At 43.2% G+C, this 27,267-nt stretch overlaps 1 protein-coding gene and 1 non-coding gene across 2 annotated transcripts in view; both read left to right on the top strand.

Moving 5' to 3' along the window:
* The window catches only part of Cage1 (cancer antigen 1), a 34,089-nt gene extending 22,992 nt beyond the window's left edge, over positions 1–11,097 (top strand). Inside the window, exons 7-12 of the mRNA XM_057787597.1 lie at positions 1,366–1,446; positions 2,005–2,112; positions 5,723–5,827; positions 6,991–7,061; positions 8,946–9,014; positions 10,999–11,097. Of these exons, the coding sequence (XP_057643580.1) occupies positions 1,366–1,446; positions 2,005–2,112; positions 5,723–5,827; positions 6,991–7,061; positions 8,946–9,014; positions 10,999–11,083 (519 nt within the window). The 3' untranslated portion in view covers positions 11,084–11,097. The remainder of the gene's footprint in view (positions 1–1,365; positions 1,447–2,004; positions 2,113–5,722; positions 5,828–6,990; positions 7,062–8,945; positions 9,015–10,998) is intronic.
* A 469-nt stretch (positions 11,098–11,566) lies between these two features.
* LOC130886253 (small Cajal body-specific RNA 14) lies at positions 11,567–11,665 on the top strand. Its single transcript, XR_009058238.1, has one exon. It is a non-coding gene; the product is annotated as a small Cajal body-specific RNA 14 (non-coding RNA).
* The last annotated feature ends 15,602 nt before the right edge of the window (positions 11,666–27,267 follow it).

Genomic DNA, 27,267 nt, shown 5'->3' with positions numbered 1-27,267 from the left:
CTTTGCTTCTAAAGCTTTGGATTTTTTAAAGAAGTGCTCAGGGACCAGACTACCTTATTATGCTTGTTAGAAATAGATACACTAGCCAAAATTTGAGTTGCTTTCAAATTAAAAAAATCTACATTGGGAAATTTTATTCACAGAGACTGATGAGATGGCTCAGTAGCTAGGGACACATGCCACCATGCCCAGTGACCTGAATTCAACCTGTGGGACCCACATGGTAGAAGAAAAGAATAAACTCTCTGAAGTTTCCCTCTGACTGCTATGCATGAACACAAACACACACACACACACACACACCACATAAGTGTAATAAATTTTTTACATTTTCCCATGGCATTACTGATTCCTAAGGAGTTTGTTTTGACAGTCCTTATAGTGGCTTGGACACATTCAAAACAAACCCTTTATTTCTTCATTGGGAAGAAGGGTCAGAGCAGAAGTACCTAGAGTCTCTGCATTGCCTTTTCCAAAAATTTAAATTTAACTGTACTTATCAATGTGTATATGTTGGGGCAGTGCATATGGGACACAGCACATGTGTGGCGGTCAGAAGTCAATATTCAGGAGCTGGTTCTCACCTCCACCATGAATTCCAGGCATTAGCCGGGCGGTGGTGGCGCACGCCTTTAATCCCAGCACTTGGGAGGCAGAGGCAGGTGGATCTCTGTGAGTTCGAGACTAGCCTGGTCTACAAGAGCTAGCTCCAGGACAGGCTCCAAAACCACAGAGAAACCCTGTCTCGAAAAAAACCAAAAAAAAAAAAAAAAAAAATGAATTCCAGCATTGAATATGACTCAGCATCCAGCTATACCCCTACCTCTCTCTGATATCTTACACCAAAAGGCTACCAGGTAAAACCAGCCAGGCAAAGGCACAGTGGGGCCGCATTGGAAGGAACCAGGTTCCCAGGTGTGCTGGAGAAATCACAGAAGTCTGCACATCATTTTCCCAGCACTAACTAGTGATCACAGGGTCAAATAGACCAGGGAAGTTCAGGAAAACCACTTGCCCATAGAAATTTTATTGGGGAAATCATGTACCAAAGTTCCACCCACAAGAAAGCAAGAGTTCAGTCTACATAACATGCTGTGAACAACAGAGTTTGGCCTAGTGAGACATCTGTAGTAAGGGCCATAGAAACCTCATGCAAATCAGGGCTCTAGGTGACTTTCTAGCTGGTCTTGCTAAGCATAGCAGTCTTGGGCTTGCTGTAGAAACTCTTCATCAGGGAAGTGGTGAAATCATTAAATCATTTCAGCATTAAAGACTGGACTTTGTGAGGTTGCAGGACTTTATGGTAAATGTTCTAGCAGGTAATTTTATTTCTTTTCCTCTAAAATATAAAATGCTTTTTTCTAGTTATTGAAACATAAAAACAGAATTGCAACTCTTAAAGAGTTAATTGCTAATGAAAAAGCACTTCAACATCACACTCTCGAGGTGAGTTTAACACATTATGCTTTGTCCTCAACATGCTAATACACTGAGGTATTGATGCTCTCTTGCCAAGTTTCCTGAAGCACTTCTAACTCTTAAATAGCCTTTGCTTCCCTGGAACTCACGCTGTAGACCAGGCTGGCCTTGAACTCACACAGATCCACCTGCCTCTGCCTCCTAAGTGCTGGGATTAAAGGCGTGTACCACCACCACCACCCAGCAAAAATTATGTACTTCTAAGAATCCAGTCACATGTCGCTCAACCCTCAATCTTTGAGTCTTAAAGAAAAATTATGTGTGTTTTTCATGCATGTCTATGCATCACATGTAGGCTGTGCCTGAGGAGGCCAGAAGAGGGCATTAGCTCCCATGGAACTGGAATTACAGATATTTGTGAGGCCACCATGTGGTGCTGGGAAGTGAACCTGGGACCTCTGCAAGATCAGCAAATTCTCTTAACTGCCAATCATTTCTCCAGCCCCCATCTTTGATTCTCAGTGACACTGTGAAATGATAGGAGTGTGTAACTACTATAATGTATGCAAACATATTTAATCTCAGGTCACAAATTTTGATGTGGACGAAGTCAGGAATGCCAGAGATGCACCTGTGTTATTGGCAGTCAAACTGGATAAATACCACAATCTAAATGAGGAGCTTGATTTCTTGGTAAGACAGACCAATACGTTATGTCATGGTCCCTTTTATACCCAATGTCATCCAACACATTTTAAAAAGTTATCAACCTTCAAAGTATTGCTCATTAAAATAGTCATACTGGCATTGTGACAGCATTACCAATAAAAGTATAGAAGTATTTTCATGTTTTAAAATTGGAAAAATGGCTCAGTAGTTAAGCTGTAATTCCAGAGGACCCAGGTTCAATTCCCTCACAAGATAGCTCACAACTGTCTATAAATCCAATTCCAAGAGATCCAATGCCTTCTTCTTGCCTCTCTAGGTACTAGGCATGTAAGTAGCATATAGATGTTTGCAGACAAAACATCCATACACATAAAATAAAAATAAAAATGAATTGTAAAAATAATTATAAAAAATTAAAATATTGTCCAACTTGATTTGTATTTATACTAGTAAAATTTATGCCTTTCAAAATGCAGAAGCCAAAAGATCAACATGATTTTATTTTCCCTAATTCTAGCATCAAACCCAAGGCTTACCCCCTGCAGACAAGCATGCTACCATTAGCTATATCCCTCTCTTGGTTTTACTTGAAAAAAAGTTATTTATTTTGCATGTATACACGTGTGTATGACATCCATACAGGTGCCCTCAGAGGTGAGAAGAGGGTGTCAGATCACCGGGAGCTGAAGTTCTAGTTGGTTACGAGCTCCCTGATGTGGGTGTTGGGAACCAAACTGAGTCCTCTGAAAGAGCACCAAAAGCACTCTTAACTGCTGAGCTGTCTCTTCGGCCCCTCATTTATTTTTTCGAGATGGGATCTTACTGTGTAGCTCAAGCCAGCCTTCCTCTCAGGGTAGCCCACCTCAGCTTCTGGAGTTCTAGGCTTACAGATACACACCATGCACAGCTCTCCGAAATAGAGCTACTTTTTTTTTTTTTTTTTTTTGGTTTTTTGAGACAGGGTTTCTCTGTGGTTTTGGAGCCTGTCCTGGAACTAGCTCTTGTAGACCAGGCTGGTCTCGAACTCACAGAGATCCGCCTGCCTCTGCCTCCCGAGTGCTGGGATTAAAGGCGTGCGCCACCACCGCCCGGCCTAGAGCTACTTTTCACTGTGGATAAAGCACACTTACACTTCTGTGTATTCTGCTATAATAGCTGCATTAAATAACTATGGTTGAAAATAACTTAGTTTGCATCAGGTGGCACAGAAAGAGAATGCAAAAAAATAGGAGGAAATGAAAACATGATTTGGGTATTTAGACAGTTACAGAACAATTTTAAAGACACTGAGTTGGTACAATATAATATTTTTCTTTTTTCTATATTTTAATATACATATACAATGTGCAATATACACACACACACACACACAATGTGCAATAATCAAAGCTTTCTTCTTACCATAACTTTGTGTTTGGAGTTTTAGCCACTTCCCTTCTGGTTATTTGTAGAATATGTTGCATGTTGCTGCGAACACTGGATCTTATTACTACTGTGTTTTGATACCTGTTATCCAACCCCCTACCATTCCATCTTCTCCTCTATTCTTCCCTCCCTCTAGATATCAGCACCACATTCACTTTAACTGTTTAAAGCATATTTCTTTTTTTTTTTTTTTTTTTTTTTTTTTTTTGGTTTTTCGAGACAGGGTTTCTCTGTAGCTTTGGAGCCTGTCCTGGAACTAGCTCTTGTAGACCAGGCTGGTCTCGAACTCACAGAGATCCGCCTGCCTCTGCCTCCCGAGTGCTGGGATTAAAGGCGTGCGCCACCATCGCCCGGCTAAAGCATATTTCTATGAAAGAGAACTTATAGTGTTTACCTTCCTAGGTCTGACTTATTTCATTTACTATAATACCCTCTTGTTCCACCCCTTCAGCTGCATAAATATGTATCACTCTTACATGATGATCAAAGGTCTTTTGTTTGCTTGTTTTGTTTTGTTTTTCGAGACAGGGGTTCTCTGTGTAGCCCTGGCTGTCCTGGAACTCTCTCTATAGATCGGGCTACCCTGGAACTCAGAAATTGTTCGCCTCGGCCTCCCTCTGGAGTGCAGGGATTAAAGACATGAGCCACCACTACCCGGCAAAGATTTTTTTAAAAAGTCTATGAAGGTGGAAATCTGAACTGTCCTAATTTTATCACTATAGATTATGTATGTTAGATTACTACATTGTGCCACAAATACAATTCGAATAATACTAGGAAACCCTATGGGTTTCACTATAATGACAAAGACTGACAAGGTCTCTGGTATAGCACAGGTATCTATCCTTGTATTTCTAAACCACTTAGAAGCAGAAATATGCACAATAGTTGCTACATAGCCATTAACCTTTGAAAGAGAAAAAAATGGAGATGCATGCCTAAAATCCCATAACCCTGAAGACTGGGGAAGGGGGGTTTCAAGTTTGAGTCTAATTTAGGATATATATATATAAATTGAATTTAAAGCTGGTCAACTTAGGGAGACCCTGCCTCCAAATTAAAAAATAATATAAAATAAAATAGCCTGGAAGCAGAGCTCACGCATCACATACTGTAGGCACTTGGTTCTTCTCACATGCCTGGAATGGAAAGGGAAGCAAGAGAGAGAGGAATGGGGTGTTGCAGTTTCTCCAGCACGGGTCCTCTGCAGACACAGAAGTATATTTCAAGTGTGAGAAGGCTGGAAATCACTCTTAGTACTGCTATTTATTGGGAAGTTTTTTCTAGTTTTTCTAGCAAAAACGTTCCAATTTGCTGGGTGGTGATAGTACGCCTTTAATCCCGGCACTCAGACGGGTGGATCTCTATGAGTTAGAGACCAGCCTGGTCTACAAGAGCTAGTTCCAGGACAGCCATGACTGTTACACAGAAAAACCCTGTCTTGAGGAAAAAAATAAAAAAGAAACTTCTGAAGAAAATGTTAATAAGGTTTCCTGATGGACCCTAAATGCCTTTTTCAGGGAAAAAAAAATTTTTACTTAAAACTTTTATTACATTTGGTGTGTGTGTGTGTGTGTAAAACCATACTGGCATGCAAAGTGCCATGGCATACATGGAGGCAGAGGACAACTTGCAGGAGTTGATTCCCCTTTCCTCATGGATCTAAGGGTTTAGTACTCAAGTCACCAGCTGTGGCTGCAGGGGTCTTTACCCACTAAGCCATCTTGCCAACCTTATAGTCATTAATTTTCAATAATATTCTTGCAAAAACTGGACAATAGGCTGGACCATGGTATACATTAAGCTGGAACTTAGAGACGAGCATCATTTGCAAGGGAAGGTCTCTCTCAGTCATCATCGCCCACACCACTGCTCTGCCTCAGACTCAAACGTGTCCCTGCATGTGTCATCTATGCAAGGGATGGTGGGGAAGTAGGATGTGGTTAATGTCCGTAGGTACTAGCAGATGCTTGGTTATTTACAAAGCCATTTCATATAGGAAATAACAGAATCAATGAAAGTCCATCATAATTCCTGCCGGTGTGTTTTGTATGCAATCTACCCCCAGATCCAGCTTGTCTATGTCATGACTCACTTAAGTGGAACTCAGTCTCAGAGATATTGGACTAAAATGTAGCTGACTGTTTTCATTTTCACACCCGTTTCACGGTGGTTTCCAGGTTACATTTTCACTGATGTTTCTCCATAGATCACAAAGTTGGGGGGCCTTCTAGAGAGCAAAGAAGACCACTACAGCAGACTCATCGAGGAGAATGACAAGTACCGGAGACATGTAGGCAGTTTAATAAATAAGGTACATGTTTTCTGACAGGAAAACAAGCAAACAAAACCATCAAAACATGACGCCAGGATCAATAAATGAGGGGGATGTGGCTCAACTGGCAGAGCACCTGCCTAGCATGTGCCCTGGGTTTGGTCCTCAGTACAAAAACCAAACCAAGCAACCATAAAGTTCAACACAAACATCACGGCAGAGCTAACAGAACTCCTGCTGGGCGGTGGTGGCGCTTGAGAGACAGAGGCAGGTGGATCTCTGTGAGTTCAAGGCCAACCTGGTCTACGAGAGCTAGTTCCAGGGTAGGCTCCAAAGCAACAGAAAAACCAAGCCCTGTCTCGAAAAACTAAAAAGAAAACCAAACACAGAGCTAATGGAACTCCTAAGCTAAAAGGATCTGAGGTTTGCCAAGCCCTTTTACCTCCTAAGCACATTAAATGCCCCTATTAGCTGGATAGCTGGAAAGTGGCCAAGAACCTTGCTCCAGGCACTTTAAATCTTAATTTCCCTACTTTACCCTCAAAGTAATTAAGATTCTTAGTGTTTTAGTTTACTTTTTGATTTCATTTTGATCTTTTGAGATAGTGTCTCCATGTGTAGCCTAGGCTGGCCTTAGAATCTCACATTTTACTGCCTCAGCCCTCCCCGCCCCACACACATACATACAAATAAGGACTGCATTGATTTTAACCAAATAGGCTGTAATCCTTAGTTGGCCTTGCATCATCGGTATCATTGTGTGGAAGACAGGCAGTTCACAGTGCACTCGCTGGAGCTGTCAAGTTTCTGGGACTCACATTTCCAGACCTAACTCATTGTTGCTCATCTCCTGAGATCAAAATAGAAAAGGATGCGTTGTCTCTTGTGTGATTTTAATTTATTGTAATCAAACAATTAAACTTCAATTTCAACTTGTAAAAGATTTTTTTTATTGTTGTTGTTTTGTTTGTTTTGAGACAGGGTTTCTCTGTGTAGCCTTGGCTATTGCAGAACTCACTCTGCAGACCAGGCTGGCCTCCAAGTCACAGAGATCCACCTGCCTCTGCCTCCTGAGTGCTGGGATTAAAGACATCTGCCACCACTGCCCAGATCAACTTGTACAGATTTTAAAAAAGAGGAAAGTAATCAAATTAAACACAAATGTTTGTATTTATTTAAAAATATATACTTATTTTCTCAAGGTAACATCGTATGAAGAAATTATCAAGTGTGCTGATCAAAGACTTGAGATATCCCATTCTCAGATTGCACAGTAAGTTAATAAAACTAATCTTTTAAATTTTGTGAATATAAATTGATGTTTTATTTCATCCTCTGGCTTCTAAGATCTTTTACCCTGACTCATAGAAATAGGAAAACTAGGGTGTGTGTTTAGGATGAGCTAAACCATGTTCAGGACCTGGTTCAGAGTAAGCTGCTTCATTACTCATTTCACATGGGGACACCACTGGTTTGGGGGCACAGCCTGGCCTCTGGCCTTGCTGCTGTTTTCAAGAGTTTACAACATTTTTGAGAATTTTGGTATACAAAGGAACTTCTTAAAAGGGCACTGCTAGCTTTTATTTAATCCAAAGAAAAAGAATCTTTGGCAATTTGGGACTTCTGGTCTTGGGTTTTGTGTCTTAGTTTTTAAAATATTCATTGACTTCGGGCTTCCAATAACATTGCTGTTAGGGCCAAGAGTCAGTCAGTCGCCCTGTGTTCCCCCACACACCACCCCACCCACTCCCACCAGTCACAGGAAGAGTTTTGTCACCAGAAGTGAATATTGTCCCAGCCCTGGAGAGGGAGCTACAGTGCTGACCAGGCTGCCCACCCTGACGGAGACCCAGGAGTTCAAAGACTTCATTGTCTCCAACTGGCTATCCCTTCAAGGGGCGGTGGTGCTATTTCCGCACCAGCTTCAGCCCCGTCCTCCTCTTCCAGGTGGAGCTTTCCACTCTGCCGGTGCCCTATGCCTGCAGGGTCTGCATTTGTTCCTTGCTCGTCCTCATTTATACTTAGGGTTCATTTAAGTGTCCTTTGCAATGCTGGCTTGGTAGCCCTGAATTGTGTTAGTTTGTCTTGAAATATCCATATTTCTCTACCATAATGAAAGATAATTTTGTGGGATACAACAATCTTATTTGGAAGTTATTTGCTTTTAAGACTTGAAACATTTTCCTGTGGTAAAGCAGCCCCAGATAAGGAACTGTTAATACACATATTCCAGAGCTATATTACATAGACCTTATTGCAAACAAACAATACCTAAATGGCTATGGATTGCCATTATCTAGTCTTATCTTTAGCCCTGTAACCTAAAGAGGAAAAAACTGACCACATATTCTGAATTGCCAGGAAAAGACCCAGATTCCTGTATTGTGAGACGGACAGATTATGTATGATTAGCTTTTGATTTAATGTTAGTTATGAGAAAATCTGATCATAAAATATTTAACAGGGTAATTGTATTATAGGTAACAATCTCAGCTCATAATCCTGACAGTATTGACTCACAGTCTCTGTGGTGGTTTAAATGAGAATGGCCCCATAGCCTCATAGCTTTGAATGCTTGGTCCTCAGTTAGTGGAACTGTTTAGGAAGGATTAGGAGGTGTGGCCTTGTTGAAGAAAATGTGTCACTGGGGATGGGCTTGGAGGTTTCAAAAGTCCATGCCAGGCCCAGTGTCTGTCTCCCTCTGCCTGGTGCTGATGGATCAGGATGTAAAGCTCTCAGCTACTACTCCAGTGCTGTGCCTGCCTGCTTCCTGCCATAATGATGAGGCACCAACCCTCTAAAACTGTAAGCAAGCCCCCAATTAAATGCTTACCTTTATAAGAGTTACCGTGGTCATGGTGTGCTTTCACAGCAGTAAAATAGTAACTAAGACAGCCTCCAGAGAATCTACAAAATATTTATCTTGAGGTGCAGGAAAGATGGCTCAGCAGTTAAGAGCACTGCTTGCTTTTCCAAAGGTACTGAGTTCAATTTCCAGCAACCATGGTGGCTCACAACCATTTGCAATGAGATCTGGTGCCCTCTTCTGGCCTGTAAGAATATATGTAGGCAGAGTACTGTAATATTAATAAATCTTTAAAAATATTCATCTTGAAAAGTCCATTTTTGTGTAAAATGCAATTGTTTCTTCCTTCAGTTTGGAAGAGAGAAATAGACATTTGGAAGATTTAATTAGAATGCCTAAAGAGAAAGCCAGAAGGCCAAGGTAAGTTTTCATTCCTTTTAAAAAATGTCTTGAAGATAAAATGAAGTATTTCATATTTTTCTAGTATAAAACATTGTTTGATCCAAGTTTTCTTGTAGGCCTTAGAGTGGCACATATCTAAAATCCTGAGCTATTCTGGAGGCTTGCCTGCAAAGTTTAGCAAGATACTGTGTCAGAAACAAGTTTTGTTTATATTATTTTGAGATGGTCTTATGTCTGGGTTGACTGTTTTTTGAACTATTTTTTGCTATGCAGCACAGATGACAATACAAAACCCTTCACTAAGTGCTCCCATGTTTTGAGATTACAGGCACGTTTCACCTACCAAGTTACAAGTCAGAAGGCCACAGCCGGCCCTCATAGCAGCTATAAGCAAGATACTGCAAGAGTTATGAGCTGAGGTGCTTATCCCCTTTTCCATGTCTGTAAACTGACTCCTTTCAGTGACACGACATCTTAAAGTCTGTAATTTTAGAAAAAGTCTTAGTCATGTAACCCAGTGCTACAGGACACATACACAACCTTTAAGGTTGACTGTCAGTACAGAGTTGGGTCCTAGTTTCAGCAGTACATATACTAAAACTGGAAATTTAGGAGAAAATCAGTTATTTTATATGATCACTTTGCAAACACTAGTTTAATTCTGTTCAGTTTTGATTTCCAAAACAGCCCAAATTTTCTCTGAGTTATAGAAATATACTAGGGAAGTTTTTTTTTCTAGAAGCATTTAAGAGTATTTTTATACCATTTTATACATTTACCAGTTGAGACAGTTTTTCACTTATCATATAGCTTATTTTTACACTGAATTTGGAGTTTATTTATATGAATTTATTGACTGTGAAATAGGGGAAAGAGGTGACAAGGCACTCCCCAGCTGCTATGTCCATCTGTGTGAAAACTCCAGAGCCCTGCAGGCTTCAGCCATGACAAACTCTGGTCCTGAGTAACTTCTAACCTCAGTGCACTCTTCAGTGCAGTGAGACTTCCTCTGCATCTTCTCAAATTTACAGTGCTGATTTGTCCAGTTGTCTCTGGCAGTGGAACTTTGGGATTGAAAACAGTCCAAGATGGCTAGCTTTTTAAAATATGTTTTTATTTCATGTATGTATATGTCTCTGTGTGGGCGTGCACATGTGGTTGCAGATGACCACAGAAGTAGAGGCTTTGCACCCCCTGGATCTGGAGTTACAGGATATTGACAGCCACCTGACATGAGTGCTGGGAACCAAACTCTGTCCTCTGCAAGAGCAGCGAGTGCTCTCAGTCACTGAGCCATCTTCATTACCCCCCCCCACACACACACACCCCATGTCTGATTTTGCTCCTAGTTCTTTACTTTCCAGGAGGTTTTGTAGGTTTTTATTTTAAAACTGAATCTTGACCTAAGTAAATTTTAAGGACTCTATTAAATATAATGAGACTGTGGCCCAGTATTTTATTCACATGCATCAAGGATGGTGTTCACTGACGATGGTCTCACTGAGGATGGTCCACACTGAGGATGGTCCACACTGAGGATGGTCCACACTGAGGATGGTCCACACTGAGGATGGTCCACACTGAGGATGGTCCACACTGAGGATGGTCCTCACGGAGGATAGTTCACACTGAGGATGGTCCACACTGAGGATGGTCCTCACTGAGGATAGTTCACACTGAGGATGGTCCACACTGAGGATGGTCCACACAGAAAATGGCCCACACTGAGGATGGTTCATACTGAGGAGGGTCCACACAGAAAATGGCCCACACTGAGGATGGTTCATACTGAGGATGGTCCACACTGAGGATGGTCCACACTGAGGAGGGTCCACACACTTTGTGTTGAAAAGTTTCATCATTTTAGTGTCTCATAGTTTTATTCTAAAGAACAACTTCTTGAAAGTGAGAGGGAAATATGCCAAAATAATGTTTTTTTTAACCATATTCACATTTTAATTCTCTCCCCCCGTTTTTACATCATTTTCTTTCTTTCTTACAGACCAAGATTAGAAAATCACCCAAAGTCCATGACCTTGGTAGGTCATCTTGATGGCCACTGTAAAGAATGTTCCATTTCCACGTGAACTGACAGTAACACATGATTAAATATTCATTCCTGAAGTTATGTTCATTTATTTGGTGTGTGTGTGTGTGTGTGTGTGTTTGGGTGTCTAAGGTAAAGGACAAACTTGGGTGTCCCTCTGCAGGAGTCATCCATGTTGTTTCAGGACGCACAGTCTCTTGCTGGTATAGAACTTACCAAATAGGGCAGACTCGGTAGCCAGCTGGCCCCAGGAATCCATTAGTCTCCATCTCCACAGTGGTGAGACTACACACATGCAGCACTGTACCCAGCTTTTTAAAATGTGGGTTCTAGGGGGCTGGAGAGATGGCTCAGCGGTTAAGAGCATTGCCTGCTCTTCCAAAGGTCCTGAGTTCAAATCCCAGCAACCACATGGTGGGTCACAACCATCTGTAATGAGGTCTGGTGCCCTCTTCTGGCCTGCAGACAGAATATTGTATACATAATAAATAAATAAATATTTTTAAAAAATTAAAAAAAAATTGTGGGTTCTGCATAGACGGTCACATACATTAAAACAGTTGGTTCCTGCCGACAGAGTCTGTATAGTTATCAGATTTTCTGTGTGATGGCTCCATACATAAAAAATAAAAAAAATAAAAATAAAAATAAATAAATAAATAAAATGTGGGTTCTGGGAATATGAATCAGGTCCCTGTGCTTTTGCACCAAACATGTGACCTACTGGCATTATATCCTGCTTGGCTTCCTTTATCCCATTCCATCCCTTTGTCGAGTCCCCAAGCAAGGCTGAAAGTGCAGCTGTTGATCCACACACTATGTTGGTGGACATCCCATCTCACAGAGTCAGTGTTACACTTCCATCAGTCATGAGGTGCAAGAGTGAGTAGTGTGAGTGCTCATAAGTCAAACCATCACCACTTCTGTCTCTGTTGGGGGGCTCTGTAAGGCAGCTCCTGTATGAACTTGGAAACAGAAAATGTGGTGTTTGCTCGAGCCTTGGAACACTTGGACAAGGTGGTCCACCAGAAGGGGTTCAGATAGCCACTGTCTTTGGGGAAGGGGGCCGGGTAGATGACAGGCTTAAAACCTTGGAGGGTTCTGAACAGGTAAGGTGTAAGGGGAAGGGAGGCCCAGACAGCACTAGGTCAGATGGAATTGATATGCTCAGCAATTCTACTAATTCATTTTAAAGAAGAAAAAAAGCAAAAATGATAAATATCAGAATATTTTTAAAATCATATAAAAAATTGAACATGACTTGTGTACAAGAACTACAGTCATAGTGGTGTCTCCTTTTAGTAAGATGAGCGTGAAAGCTGTGAAGCCACCCAAGTGTAAGAAGTAACCTTCCTTATAAGTCACACCCAAAGACTCCTCTAGAAAAACCTAGCATGCTGGGGGAAGGTGGTTACTACAAAGACAGCTAAGTCTGGAACCTTCACACTGATGGGATGAACCAAGTGAAAGAAGGCCATCCCAGGCTGTCCAGAAGCAGGGCTCTGTGCAGAAACACTGACTTATGATATGTACGAAGAGGCATGGCTAAGAGGCATTTCCATGCCTCTTGTTACCTACAGAGCATCTCAGAATAAACACACCTCCCTTGGCATGTGGCTTTGAGAAACATTAAATGGGCATTTCTCCCTTGGAGACTCTACCACTCTCAGGAGTTCTTTCTCACTTCTCAAATCTGTTTGCCCTGCTTTAAAAAAAAAGGGGGGGGGTGGGTTGGGATGGGGAGCTAGGCATGATGGTATACACCTTTAATCCCAGAACAGAAGCAGAGGCAGAGTTGGAAGGCAGACTGGTTCACATAGCAAGTTGCAGAGATGCTGAGGGTGCAAAGAGAAACAGGTAAAGATCACAAGGGTGCTTGTGTATGGGAAGTTAAATGAGGAACTGTCCAAGATCCCTGTACAGACTGACAGTCCTGGTCCTACGCTAGAGGAGCTGGTGGGAAGTAGCCCTGGCAGAGAAGGCTCTGGGGAGACTTTACAGAAATCCTAGCACCTGATGGGATCATCAGCCTTGACTGGGCAGTCCCAGGTTGGAAGAAAATCATACATGTCCAACACATGCAGGTCTGAGATGGCTGACCATCCTGGACCCACAAGTCAGGTTTGAAACCCAAGCTCTTCCAGCGGTAAGAAAAAAGGATAATCTTAAAGAAAAAGGCCAATCTAAAAGCTTAACCTTGATCCCAAAAGCCCTTGGAGGGACTTGGAGTGGGGAAATGGAGCATGCCCTTTTGAAAGACCTCCCTAGCACTTAGTAATGATACACAGGGGAGGCTGGTGGAGGTGACGTTAGAGTCTGGGAGACAGCAAAGCTACTTTTTCAGGCAAGACAAACTGTGCCAGAGAACAGTGACCGTGGACATAAAGGATGTGGTGGTTTGAATGTAATTGAGCCCCATAATCTCACAGGGAGTGACACTATTAAATGTGGCTTTGCTGGAGTGAGTATGGCCTTGTTAGAGGACTTGGACCACTGTGTGGGTGGACTTTGATGTTTCCTATGCTCAGGATACCGCCCAGTGTCTCAGTAAACTTTCTATTGCCTGCAAGATGTAGGACTCTGGGCTACTCCTCCAGCACCACATCTACCTGCATGCCACCGTGCTCCCTGTCTTGATGATAACGGACTGAACCTCTGAAACTGTGAGCTGCCAACTTAATTAGGAGTTACTATGGTCACAGTGTCCCTTCACAATAGACACCCTAAGTAAGACAAAGGAGAATAAGAAGCTGCCAGCTCTCGTGGTAAAGTGAAAGGGTGTGGTAACTAGTTAGCAGCAGACTTGGAGAGAAGGGTTACAGGTGCTGAGAGCTCTGTGTGGGTGGTGGTCACACAGAGGTATGAAGAAGAGGGTAAGGTAGGTGTGGTGGTGCATGCCTGTAAGTCCCGGACTCTTGACGGCTGAGATAGGAGAGTTGCTGGAGCAGGACTTTCTTCTCAGAACCTCCCGCCCACACATAACAACATGGGACTTCTTATTAATTATAAAAGCTTGACCTTGACTTAGATTTGCTCCTAACTAGCTCTTATAACTTACATTAACCAGCAATTTTTATTCTACATTCTCCCACAAGGCTCATCACCTCACTTCTTCACTGCCTGTCCTACTTCCTCTATATCTGGCTGGTGATTCTACGGTTCTTCCTCCCTGAGCTCTCTCTCTGCCCGGAAGTCCCTACTCTACCTCCTGCCTAGCTATTGGCCATTCGGCTTCTTATTACACCAGTCACAGCAACACGTCTTCACACAGTGTACAAATAGCCCACAACAGACTGCCATGAGTTTGAGGCTAGCCTGAGCTACATAGTGAGTTTGAAGCTAGTCTAGCATACACAGTGAAATCCTGTCTCAAAACAAGACAGGTAAGAGGGACAGAAGGTTTTCAGACGCATGCAGAACTTGAGGGGAAGTTTGAAGAACAGTACAGCACGTGCTGGGACTGGAGCTGAAGGGAAGACCAAGAGATACCTGATAGACAAGGCCTTAGAGAAGAGTGACCAGCTTCCACAGCATAGCCTAGGGACGGGCTAGAAGACAGGAAATCCAGGCAGTGAACTAAACAAGAGTCAGAGACTGAAGGTTTGCCTCTCACATTGGGTCTAAGAGGCTCAGGGGCAAGGCAAAGGTTGGCTGTGGCCCCTGCTTCTACCTTCAAGGCACCAAGCTTGGCTGCACCTCAGGAGTCCCTCCCATACCCATTCCTGTGTGCTTACTGTGCACTCCTTGGCCTAGTATCTTGTGTCCTGATTTGGACCCTTTATGTTTCCTCAATGCTTTATTCCACCACTTTCACCATCTCACACTTGGAAATTAGAGTTATTGAATTCTTACCCTACCTTAAAAACTTCTTCCTGCACGCTTCCCCTCCTTACTCCCCACTGACCTGCAGAGAGACTGTTCCAGCCACAAAGCCCTTGGGCGATCTAAACTCAGGAGGTTTCTAGTAAATATCTTCCCATACTGTCTACCAGTCTTCACAACTCATCCGAAAGACTAGATAATATTCCACAGAATACACATATGTTTGTCTAGTTACTGAATTCTGTTTTGTGGAAGATTTTCAGGTCCTTGCTCCAGAAGTCAATATCTACCACCTTCAATGCTCTGGCTCCAAGGGATGGATATACTTTTGTCCACACGATCTTCTTTTCCTAAAATGCTATTTCTTTCTAGCAAACATTCTTCTTTCACCCAGTTAGTTCCTCGTACTCAAAACAGACACCTTTCAAGGTTTAGTTCAAATATCTGAAAGTTTTTTTTTCAAGTTTTTATTTTTCAAGTCTCACTATGTAGTTCAATTTGTCCTTGAATTCCTAACCTTCCTGCCTCAGACTCATGTGCTAGGATTATAGGCATGCACCACACATAGTTTATCAAACTTTAACGGCATTAGTATAGTCTTTGTTAAATTATAGAACAAGAGCCAATAGAAATGGCAAGAAAGAACATGAATCCTAAGACTTGGGTTCAAGTCTTGAGATCACTTGGAGGTACCAAGGCTGCTACTTGATGTTTTAGCATTAGATCACATGACATGATTGCCTGGCGTTTATGAGGGCCTCTGACTGGCAAGTTAAATTTGGATTTAGACCCCATAGGGAACAGCAAATAGAATGATGGAGAGACTTGGAAGGAGTAAGGAAAGAAAAACACTCAGATTTAATGGTGACCACTACTCCTTTGCTAAACTGAGCATGTGCACTATCACTGAGCTACATACACTGCCCTCATATATGTTATCTATTTATTACTTACTTGGTGACGGGGATTGAACCTAGGGTCTCACGTGTGCCATGCGAGAGCTCTACCACTGAATAACTGTCTGAGACAAAATCTCTCTATAGCTGCCCAGGCAGTCCTTGGACTTGTGATCCTCCTGCCTCGGTCTTCTGAGTACCTGCAATTACAAGGCTGTGCCTCCCAGCCCTGCCAGATGTGTTCTTAGTTTATTATCTTAGCTGGCTGGGCATAGTGACAGCTGCCTCGAAAAGCATACTTGTTTTCATTTACCCTGCCTGCTGGGAACTGGTATGACGGCTCTTTCAATAAGCAAGTAAGCATGTCTGTTCATGCTGTGTGTGCTTTCAGAGGCCAGGTGTACATCATCTGGTCACATTTACCTTCTCATTCTAAAAGGACCATGCTGGCACTCTGCATCCTGGATATGTCAATTCAGGCCTGCAGTCATCAATTCTCAGAAAGTTTGGGGGTTCCTTCTTCCAAAGCATGAGTGCTATATGGTTTGAAGAATGGTCCCCATAGGCTCATATATTTCAATAGTTAGTCACCAGGGAGTGGAACTCTTTGATAGAATTAGGATTATGACAGATTCGAAACAATGCCCATCAAATCCCAGGAAAATTTTTCAAAGACCTCAAAAGAACAGTACTCAGCTTCATATGGAAAATCAAAAAAACCCAGGATAGCCAAAACAATCCTGTACAATAAAAGAACTTCTGGCCGGGCGGTGGTGGCGCACGCCTTTAATCCCAGCACTCGGGAGGCAGAGGCAGGCGGATCTCTGTGAGTTCGAGACCAGCCTGGTCTACAAGAGCTAGTTCCAGGACAGGCTCCAAAACCACAGAGAAACCCTGTCTCGAAAAACAATAAATAAATAAATAAATAAATAAATAAATAAATAAATAAATAAAAAAGAACTTCTGGAGGCATCACAATCCCTGACTTCAAACTCTACTACAGAGCTACAGTACCAAAACCAGCCTGATATTGGCATAAGAACTGGATACCAACATATAGAAAAATGAAAATAGACCCATATCTATCACCATGCACAAAACTCAAGTCCAAATGGATCAAAGACCTCAACATAAAGCCACCAGCCACACTTATAGAAGAAAAAGTGGGAAGTACACTTGAACGCATTGGTACAGGGAACCACTTCCTAAATATAACCCCAGCAGCACAGACACTGAGAGAAACAATTAATAAATGGGACCTCCTGAAATTGAAAAGCTTCTGTAAAGCAAATGACAAAACGGCAGTCTACAAAATGGGAAAAGATCTTCACTAACACCCTATTAGACTGAGGTCTGATCTCCAAAATATACAAAGAACTCAAAAAATTGGAGTACAGACCTAAACAGAGAACTCTCAACAGAGGAATCTAAAATGGGTGAAAGACACTTAAAGAAATGTTCAACATCCTTAGTCATCAGAAAAATGCAAATCAAAACAACTCTGAGATTCCATCTTACACCTGTAAGAATGGCTAAAATCAAAAACACTGATAACATCTTATGCTTGGGAGGTTGTGGGGGGAAAGGGAACACTTCTGCATTGCTGATGGGAATGCAAGCTGGTACAACCCCTTTGGATGTTAGTGTGGTGATTTCTCAGAAAATTAGGAAACAGGGGCTGGAGAGATGGCTCAGTGGTTAAGAGCATTGCCTGCTCTTCCAAAGGTCCTGAGTTCAATTCCCAGCAACCACATGGTGGCTCACAACCATCTGTGGTGAGGTCTGGTGCCCTCTTCTGGCCTGCAGACATACACACAGACAGAATATTGTATACATAATAAATAAATAAATACTTTAAAAAAAAAAGAAAATTAGGAAACAACCTTCCTCAAGACCCAGCAATACCACTTTTGGGTATATATTCAAAAGAGGCTCAATCGTACCACAAGGATATGTGCTCAACTCTATTCATAGCAGCTATGGTTGTCATAGCCAGAACCTGGAAACAACCTAAATGCCCCTCGACCAAAGAATGGATAAGGAAAATGTGGTACATTTCACAATGAAGTACTACACAGCAGAAAAAAATAACGATAGCTTGAATTTTGCAGGAAAATGGACGGAGCTAGAAAACATTATTTTGAGTGAGGTAACCTATACATAGAAAGATGATTATCACATGTACTCATTCATAGGTGGTTTCTAAACATACAGTAAAGAAAGCCAGATTACAAACCACAATCCCAGAGAATTTAGACAACAATGAGGACCCTAAGAGAGACTTACATAGATCTAATCTACATGGGAAGTAGAAAGTAGAAAAAGGGGGCTGGAGAGATGGCTCAGAGGTTAAGAGCATTGCCTGCTCTTCCAAAGGTTCTGAGTTCAATTCCCAGCAACCACATGGTGGCTCACAACCATCTGTAATGGGATCTGGTGCCCTCTTCTGGCATGTAGGCATACACACAGACAGAATATTGTATACGTAATAAATAAATAAATATTTTAAAAAAAAAGAAAGTAGAAAAAGACAAGATCTCCTGAGTAAATTGGGAGTAAAAAAAAGAAAGTAGAAAAAGACAAGATCTCCTGAGTAAATTGGGAGTATGGGGACCTTGGGGGAAGGATTGAAGGGGAAAGGGGAGAGGCAGGGAGGGGAGCAGAGAAAAATGTAGAGCTCAATTAAAAAAAAAAGAATTAAGATTATGAGGTGTGTTGGCCGGGCGGTGGTGGCGCACGCCTTTAATCCCAGCACTTGGGAGGCAGAGGCAGGAGGATCTCTGTGAGTTCGAGACCAGCCTGGTCTACAAGAGCTAGTTCCAGGACAGGCTCCAAAGCCACAGAGAAACCCTGTCTCGAAAAACCAAAAAAAAAAAAAAAAAAAAAAAAGATTATGAGGTGTGGCCTTGCTAGGGTAGGTGTGACCTTGTTAGAGGAAGTGTGACACTGTGGTAAGCTTTGAGGTTTCAAATACCCAAGCAAGGCCCTGCCTTGCCTCACCCTGCAGCTTGCAGATCAGAATGTAGCTCTTGGCTACTTCTCCACCCCGTCTATTTCCGCGCTCCCTGCCATGATGATAATAGACCAAGCCCCTGAAACAAGCCCTAAATTAAAAGCAAGCCCCCAATTAAGCGCTTTAGAATCGCCTTGGTCTCTTCCCTGGTGTCTGTAGCAACAGAACAACAACTAAGACACTATGTATAAATGGCCATGAGCCACTTTGAGGGAAAATGTGTGGTTATACTGCACAGTGGTTGTTATGGTGTCTCAGGGCTGTCACATGAGCCTGGCTTCTGCTTTACGAGGTTGAGGTTCTGGTATTGGGAATTGGCTCAGGCCAGCACTGGGCTGGGGTGTCTGTTCTAGCTTGGCTCAGCTACTACAACAGAATGCCCGAGGCTGTGTGATTTGTGAAGAACATACATTTACTCCTCATAGTTCTGGAGGTTCAAGATGCAGTCACTGATGAATTTGGTGGCTGGTGAGGGCTCAGGCATTGCTTACAGGGTGGCACTTGGTCACTGTGCCCTCTAAAGAGGTCGATTGCTGTGTTCTTGCCTGACACAAGAGACAGAAGGGGAAAAGAGCCTAGCTAGCTTCCCTGCCCTCCTGTAATGTCACTACCCACATATGTGACTGTTATGCCCATATGACTTAATTGCCCCTAAAGGCCCCGGTGCTGCAGAAACTGTGCACCAATCTGTAATCCCAGAATTCAAAAGGAAGATGTTGTGGGAGCTTGATCCTTTTAGCCAATGACATTTGGGGGTTACTTGCCATGGGCATGATTTTCTCTGATACGTGACCAGGTAAGAACTGAGGTGTGTGTGTGGGGGGTGTCTCTCTCTCTCTCTCTCTCTCTCTCACACACACACACACACACACACACACACACATGCTCTCTCTCGCTTGGACATGGAAGACTTCCTGACACACTGTTGGGACCTGATCTGGAGCTTTCCCCATCCTTCTCTGGTGGATGAAGAGGTCAATGGCATTGCTTCCCACTGTATTTGTGAGCGTGTGTTCTCTATTTCATTCCTCAATAAATAAGTCTTCTCAAGCATCCGTAAATTTCTCACAACAGGTAGTGGCAAGAGGACTGAAATTGAAGGTGACCTTCAGCTCCAAGGTAAGTTTGAGGACAGTGTGAGCTATAGGAGACCATGTCTGAAAACAAAACTAATCAGCCCTGAAAAGAAGTGGGGAGGGGGTGGCACTGGAAAGATAGCTCAGCATTTAAGAGTACATGCTGCTTCCAGTGGGCATGAGTCTAGTTCCCAGAATCATAACCACATTTAATTATAGCTACAGGGAACCCAACACTCCCTTCTGGACACGCACACACACGAATAAATAAAAATTTAAAAAAAACATTCATGGCATGTTAGGATACAAAGAGGGTTATAATATAGTCTTTAAAAAAAAAAAGTCAGGTGTAGTTGTGCACGCCTTTACTCCCAGCACTTAGGAGGCAGAGGCAGGTGGATCTCTGTGAGTTTGAGGCCAGTCTGGTCTACAGAGATAAGGAGAGTCAGAGCTACATAGGAGACCATGTCCTCTGCCATGTCACAGGAGCAGCAGGTGACAACTAACTTGAGGGGATCGGCCCACCAGGAAACAAACCCTGATGGGTGAATCTCGGATAAGCAAGGCCATGGGAGCCTTAGCCCCAGAATGTTTCTTGCTGCTGCCATTTTTCTCTGGTATCTGGCATAGTGTGAATGGGCATGGGGAGATCCTCACTACCCTTGATGAAGTATGTTCATCTCTTGGAAACATCCTGTTCTACTGGACATTTTTACCTGTGGGTTATTATGAAGATGATTTTCTCCTAAGCTGTACTGTTTAACTGAATGATTTTATATAATAACAGTGTTAGTTTAAATAGGATTTTGGGCCTGGAGGGATGACTAGGCTTACAACCAAAAATATGAGTTCGGTTCCCAGCACCCACGGCTGTCTCTCCAGGTACCATAAAATTAAAAAAATAAATAAATAGGATTTTGATGATTATTTTTAATAAATATAGTAAGGGATTATGATAGAAGTTATTTAATGGAAAAGGTAAGGATAGGATAAATGTTGTCCCTGCCTCTGATAAAGCAGAGGATGAAGCATAAAACAAGAAAGTATCACACAGCTAGAACACATGAGTTTGTATTGAGGAGCCATACAGACTGTGGTTTAGGTCAAGAGAAACAACTGAGCCGGGCGGTGGTGGCGCACGCCTTTAATCCCAGCACTCGGGAGGCAGAGGCAGGCGGATCTCTGTGAGTTCGAGGCCAGCCTGGTCTACAAGAGCTAGTTCCAGGACAGGCACCAAAGCTACAGAGAAACCCTGTCTCGAAAAACCAAAAAAAAAAAAAAAAAAAAAAAAAAAAAAACTGAGTCCCAGTAGCCCAGCTAGCTTAAATTCCTTTAACCTTAATGTTGGGAGATGTGTTCACAGGTTTCAGAGTGCATTGTAGCTGAAACAAAGCTTTAAAAATAACTTACGGTTGGATTAAGATTTTTTTGTCAAATGGTTTTGAGGTGAAAAAACCCAAGAAGACAACCTAAAATTTTAGGAAGGCACATAGCTGAGTGAGGAACTCATTAAGATTAGGGACAAAAACAAAGCAGCCCAGTTATTACCTGACATACCTGCCTTGCTAAAATTGATCAAAGATGATGATTAATTCCTTACACACATTTCTGCCCTCGACTTCCTGATATAAAAACTGTTGAGTGGGTATGCACTCTAAAGATTTAAAGTAGAGATGACTGATTGGTTTTCACATATAGAAGTTTAGGTTTGTGATTCCTTTAAGACTCCTTGTAAGATTACTTTTCAAGATAAGTAATAGAATGGTTGATTCTTGAGCCAGGTAGCGGTGGCACATGCCTTTAATCCCAGTACTTGGGAGGCAGAGGCAGGTGATCTCCAGGACTGTTACACAGAAAAACCCTGTCTCGAAAAATGAAAAAGAAAGTTGATTGCTTCTTTCCTGGTTAACCGCAACATACAGCCTGGCAGTAAAAGAACGGACTGGGAAAAAGAACCTGCTGCTGGCCGGGCGGTGGTGGCGCACGCCTTTAATCCCAGCACTTGGGAGGCAGAGGCAGGCGGATCTCTGTGAGTTCGAGACCAGCCTGGTCTACAGAGCTAGTTCCAGGACAGGCTCCAAAACCACAGAGAAACCCTGTCTCGAAAAACAAAAAAGAAAAAACAAAAACAAAACAAAAAAAGAACCTGCTGCTTACAGTCTATTAATCTAGAGCACGTTACTTAGATGTGAATGTATGTGTGAGTTTTGGGGATGACTTTGTTTTAATCATGTAAGGGAAATGGAAAACATGTTTGTTACCTGTATCCATTATAATCATTCACTTGAAAACTAGAATGTAACCACATTGTAATTTTTATATTGCTTGAAAGATTTTGCTGGGGTATATAAGCCATAAGGTAAAAAAATTAAGTCAGTTAGAAGGAAATCATCAGGAATGAGAGAAGGAAAACACCAGGAAAGATGCAGAAGGGAAGTTAGAAGATAGAAGGGAAATATCAGAAGAGAGTAGAACAAACAGCAGACAGAATAATAAAATGAAGAACTAAGCCTTGGCCCTCAGGGAAGTCCCTGTGTGTCTGTTTGTCCTAGTTCACTGACTCCATGGATTCCCACTGAGTCCAGAGCTACTGCTGGAGGCTGGTCCTCACGGCAGTGGTATCTGTCTCAAAAAAAAAAACAAAACTAAAAAAAAAAAACAAAAAGCAAAAACGAAAACCATATATATATATAATATATATATATATACACATACATACATATCCTCTATTTTTTAAAGAGTGAACAGCCTTCAGTCTCCTCAATTGTATGTAGATGGAGACACATCAATTGTATAAATTAGATCTGGGGTCATTTGGAAGGTTCAATGACAGACTGTCTAGATTAGTTGGCCTGTGAGCTTGCTTGTGAAATAGTTTGCTAATTAAATCAGTTAAGTAAGAGGGGAGGACCTACCCTGAACTAGATGGAACCATTTTGTGAGCTAGGCCCCAGACTGAATGAATGAAAATGAGGGAGCATGTTTGCAATATGAACAGCTGTCTCTGGATTCCCCCAAATGATGGATTGTAACCTAGAACTTTCTCCCCTAGGTGCTTTTGTCAGGGTATTCTATCACAGCTGAAGTGTTGTGGACATAACATGTCCTTCTGTCCTTTCCCTAGGTTGGCGCTTCATTACAATAGCACAGCTCTCTACAGGTTATACCCTCTGCCCACTTCCCCTCACCTCTCCTGTCTTACCTGTAGCTCACTGTAGTGTGCCCAGGCTATGTCTGCCTGTCCCCATTCCCATTCTCTTATCTCTACTCCATTGGCCCAGTTCTCTCCAGAATTTCTTGCACTTAGCCCTTGCCCCCCAAACAGCACCTGACCACTCTTCCCACAGCCTCTCACCAGTGCCTTTATTCCCATCCGCTGAAGGGAGTGTCCTGCCAGCTTCCAAACAGAGCCAAAGCAGGTAGGACTGACACTCCGAGGAAGTGAAGCCATTCTCAGGGCCCAGTATTGTTATGTGGTTGTCCTGTAGGGAAGGGGCCACTGAGGTGAAATGGGAGTCAGAGTGCTGGGGTGGGGTGCGGGGCTTTACATGAGTGTCATGGAATTTATCAAGTTTTAGTGGAGAATTTAAAATCCAAGCCAGTCGAACTGTACTGAGAAGAAAATTGCAAAATGACAGTCCATATTGTCGCTGTTACGGACACAGGACTGAAAGGAGCGGCCTCTGAGCCCTTAGTTTTGAGAGGTGGCATTAGTGGGTGGTGTGGGTTGATGGGAGTGACGCACTGAGAAGCAGTCACTGTGGTGCAGAGAGGGAGACTCTAGAATCACAACTTTACACAGGTGACAGGATCCAAACCACAAATGGTGACTAGCTTCTGATTGGCCTATAAACATTTTACTGTAAGAGAAAGGAGGGCAAAGCCTGAGGGGACAGGGGCAGGTTAAGTGGTGGGGTTTGTGGTCAATCCGGTGGCTGGATTGCTCATGATCTTTTTACATTGTGGGCTGTAGAAGGAATGGAGGCTCTCCTGTTAATTGAGACACTGGCCAGGAGAGTCTTGTTTCCTGTTCCCTTTTCCCATAGATTTTTGTTCCCTCTGAGAGAATACAATAGAATATTTAATTCTTTTTCGCTCCTTGATACATGAAAGAACACTTAAGTATATGGTCACAAACAAACACAACTGTTTTGAATGACATTTTATAAGTCCTCCAATCAGATTACAAATTTAAGCAGGAAAGATTTAACTATAACAAAACCATATCTTATTGGTTCAACAAGTTATTTACGAGCTGGGCATGACAGTCCACACCTGTAGTACTAGCACCTGGGAAGTTGAGGCAAGAGGGTTCAAAGCTTAAGGCCAACCTGGGCTACACAAGAAGGTCCCGTCTCAAAAAGACTGTTTTCTAACACTGTGGTTGGGTGTATTAACAGATAGGAAACCCAAGAGCTATGGCTTGTATAAGAAGATTACAGATGCTATGAAGTGAATGGGGAGATCTGAGATTGAAAAGCAGGAAGGTCATGGCTGCTAGGAATCAAACCTGGGTCGTCTGGAAGAACAGTGGTCTTAACCACTGACATATCTCTCCAGTCCCAGGGCTGTCTGTAATTTTAAGGCAGGTCAGGGTATGTGGAGGAAGTGACAGGTAAGTGACATTCTGAAGGCCATGCAGTCACCTAGAGAACGCCGAGAACAAACCCAGGGCTCGTGCAATTTGAACAGTGCTGAGGCAAACTCAAGTATCAAGGGAAATGATTTTCTGCTCCTACATATTATAAAGGAATCAAATGACCAAAGCAGAGAATTGCCTGTCTGAACTGTCCCAATGTGATTATCCTGGGTGTCCCATCTTCCCTGAAAACAAAACCTTTCAAAAAGCAGGCCAGAGGCTAGGAGAGGATAGGGGGCATGAGAGGGGATATTATGGAAGGCTTAAATTAGTAGATGGGACTTTAATAAATACCATGGCCAATTTAGGGGAACTTTCCTAGTGGGCACTGAGGGAAAGCTGACTTGGCTCAAGGCTCCCTCAAACACTGGCTTCTGCTTTTTATATAACGAAATGGCTGAATGTGCTTCTCTCTTCCCCCTCCCATCTTCATGTTTTTATATTCCCTAGTTCATTACAGACCAGTCACCTCTGAACACACACATCACTGGTTTCTGTTGCACCTTTCACAGCTAATCACCCAAAAGTGCTCCACGAAGTCACCAGTGCTGCCATTGCTGCAACGGCAACTGCAGAGTACCATGCAACAGCGACCATGGCTGCTCCCCAGGAGCACCCTCCCACTTCGCTGATATTTCTGTGCAGAGCCACAGGGTGGAATAATCCTGCACCTCCACTTCAAGACCTGTTCTGAAGACTGCAGAAAGAGACACTGTTTCAAAAACCAACAACAAAAACAAATTTAAGGGAGCCCTTTTGTGTCCTGAGTTAACTGTTCAGACCCGCCCTGACTTGCTGATGTTGAGAAGGTTGTCTCGGTAATGTTCTATTGCTATGATGATGAGATCCCATGACCAAGGCTTACAGTTTCAGAGGCTTATCTATTATCATGGCAGGGACCATGGCTGTACACAGGCAGAATGGTGCTGGGGAAGTAGCTGAGAGTTCTACATCCTGATCCCCAGGTAGCAGGGAGAGATCTGGGCCTGCCGCGCAAGGCCACACCCCCAATTCTCCTCCAATAAGGCCATTCTTAGATGACTAAGTATTTAAATATATGAGCCTGTGGAGGCCATTCTTATTCAGACCACCAGTTTTTAGTTTTTTGTTTGTTCATTGTTGTGGTGGTTTGGACAAACATGTCCTTCTATTTAACCTTCTCTTTCAGGGACTGTAACTGAGGTGAAGTTATGCATGGAGGATCTCTCTGACTCTCCCCTTCTCAGGTCTGATTCAGATGGTGAGCACTTCTGGTCCTTTAAAGTTCCTAGAGTTTGCAGACATGTCTCTCACCTCTTCTCAGCATGGTTCAGCAGACCTGAACTCACTAGGGTTAAGTTCATACTTAAGCTGTGACTTCCACTCCATTCACCAATTCCTAGGGGCCTTTATTCCCTATGTGGCTCAGAGGCTCCAAATATCCTGGTGGCCTCTTAGCCCCTGTGGTGATTTGAATGAGAATAACCCCCATAGGCCCAAGTGTTTGAATGTGTTGTCCCAGTTGGTGGAACTGTTTGCTAAGGAACAGGTGTGGCCTTGGAGGAGATATGTCATTGGGGTTGGGCTTTGAGCTTTCAAAAGCCTACGCCATTGGAGTAGGCTTTTTTGGCACAGCACTGTAAGCTCTTAGGTACTGCGCTAGCAACATGCCTGCCTCATTCTCCCTGACGTGATGGTCATGAACACACCCTCTGAAATTGTAAACAAGCCTACAAACTAAATGCTTTCTTTTATACATTGCTTTGATCATGGTGTCTCTTGATAGCCACTGAAAAATAACTAAGTAAGGCCTTGATAAAGGATTGTGTCTGGAGGGTCTCCTGAGTTTGTTTCACACTTGCCAGCTGAAGTTGCCAGAAATATGCCAAGTGAGATCTTGTGGAGTGGAAACAGCAGAAATACTAGGTGATTTCTAAGTCTGGATCCATTACATTAAGAGAGAAAAAAAAAAATCCCAGAACCGAGCCTAGGAGGTGGTTGTGATGCAAGCCAGAGTTCAAGTCCAAAACCCATGTAAAGGTGGAAGGAGAGAATCAATTCCCAGATGTCCTCTGACTGGCCTCTACATCTGTGCACGGCCAATTACACACACACTCCCCACACGGGCGCACACACCCCACACGGGCGCACACTCACCAATCTCGTTGTGGCCTCCACATCTGTGCACCGGCAATTACACACACACACACACACACACACACACACATACACACACCACGTGCGCGCGCTCACTCAGAGTAAAGTGTAAAAGAATACAACTCCAGAACTCTCATTGTTTATTGCAGACGATGGGGGAGATTCTCCAGCCTGTGTTCCTCTTTCTATCTGCTTTGTTTTGTGACAAGGTGTTTACTCTGCAGCCCGCCCGGACTTGCCTAGAATTCACAACATAGCCCAGGCTGCTCTCTAACTCCCCGCGATCCTCCTGCCTCAATCTCCCACATGCTGGGATTACAGCGTGAGGCTGTCACTCCTGGCTTTTTTTTTTTTTTTTTTTTGTCGCTACCCACAGCCCTTCCTTTCTGTCAAAAGCCACACATGCAGGAAGTTTACGTCCCTCACGTCACCGCTACTTACCGAGGGTCTGTCCCTCAAAGCAACCACTGCAGGAGAGACGTAAGTGGAAGAGGTAGGCCCGCAAGGCTCTCGCGGGAACCCCGAGGCCTCGCCGCCGGCCACGTGACCTCGCCGACCGCAGGCCCCGCCCCTGGCCGCTTAGAGGCCACGTCGATGGTGACGGGGCGGGGCCACGGCTGGCGCGCTTGCGTGCCCCGCTCC

Source organism: Chionomys nivalis, chromosome 13, assembly GCF_950005125.1.
Source record: "Chionomys nivalis chromosome 13, mChiNiv1.1, whole genome shotgun sequence".
NCBI lineage: Eukaryota > Metazoa > Chordata > Mammalia > Rodentia > Cricetidae > Chionomys > Chionomys nivalis.
The sequence above is the reverse complement of the archived record's forward strand: the minus strand, read 5'-3'. Positions and strand labels throughout refer to the sequence as shown.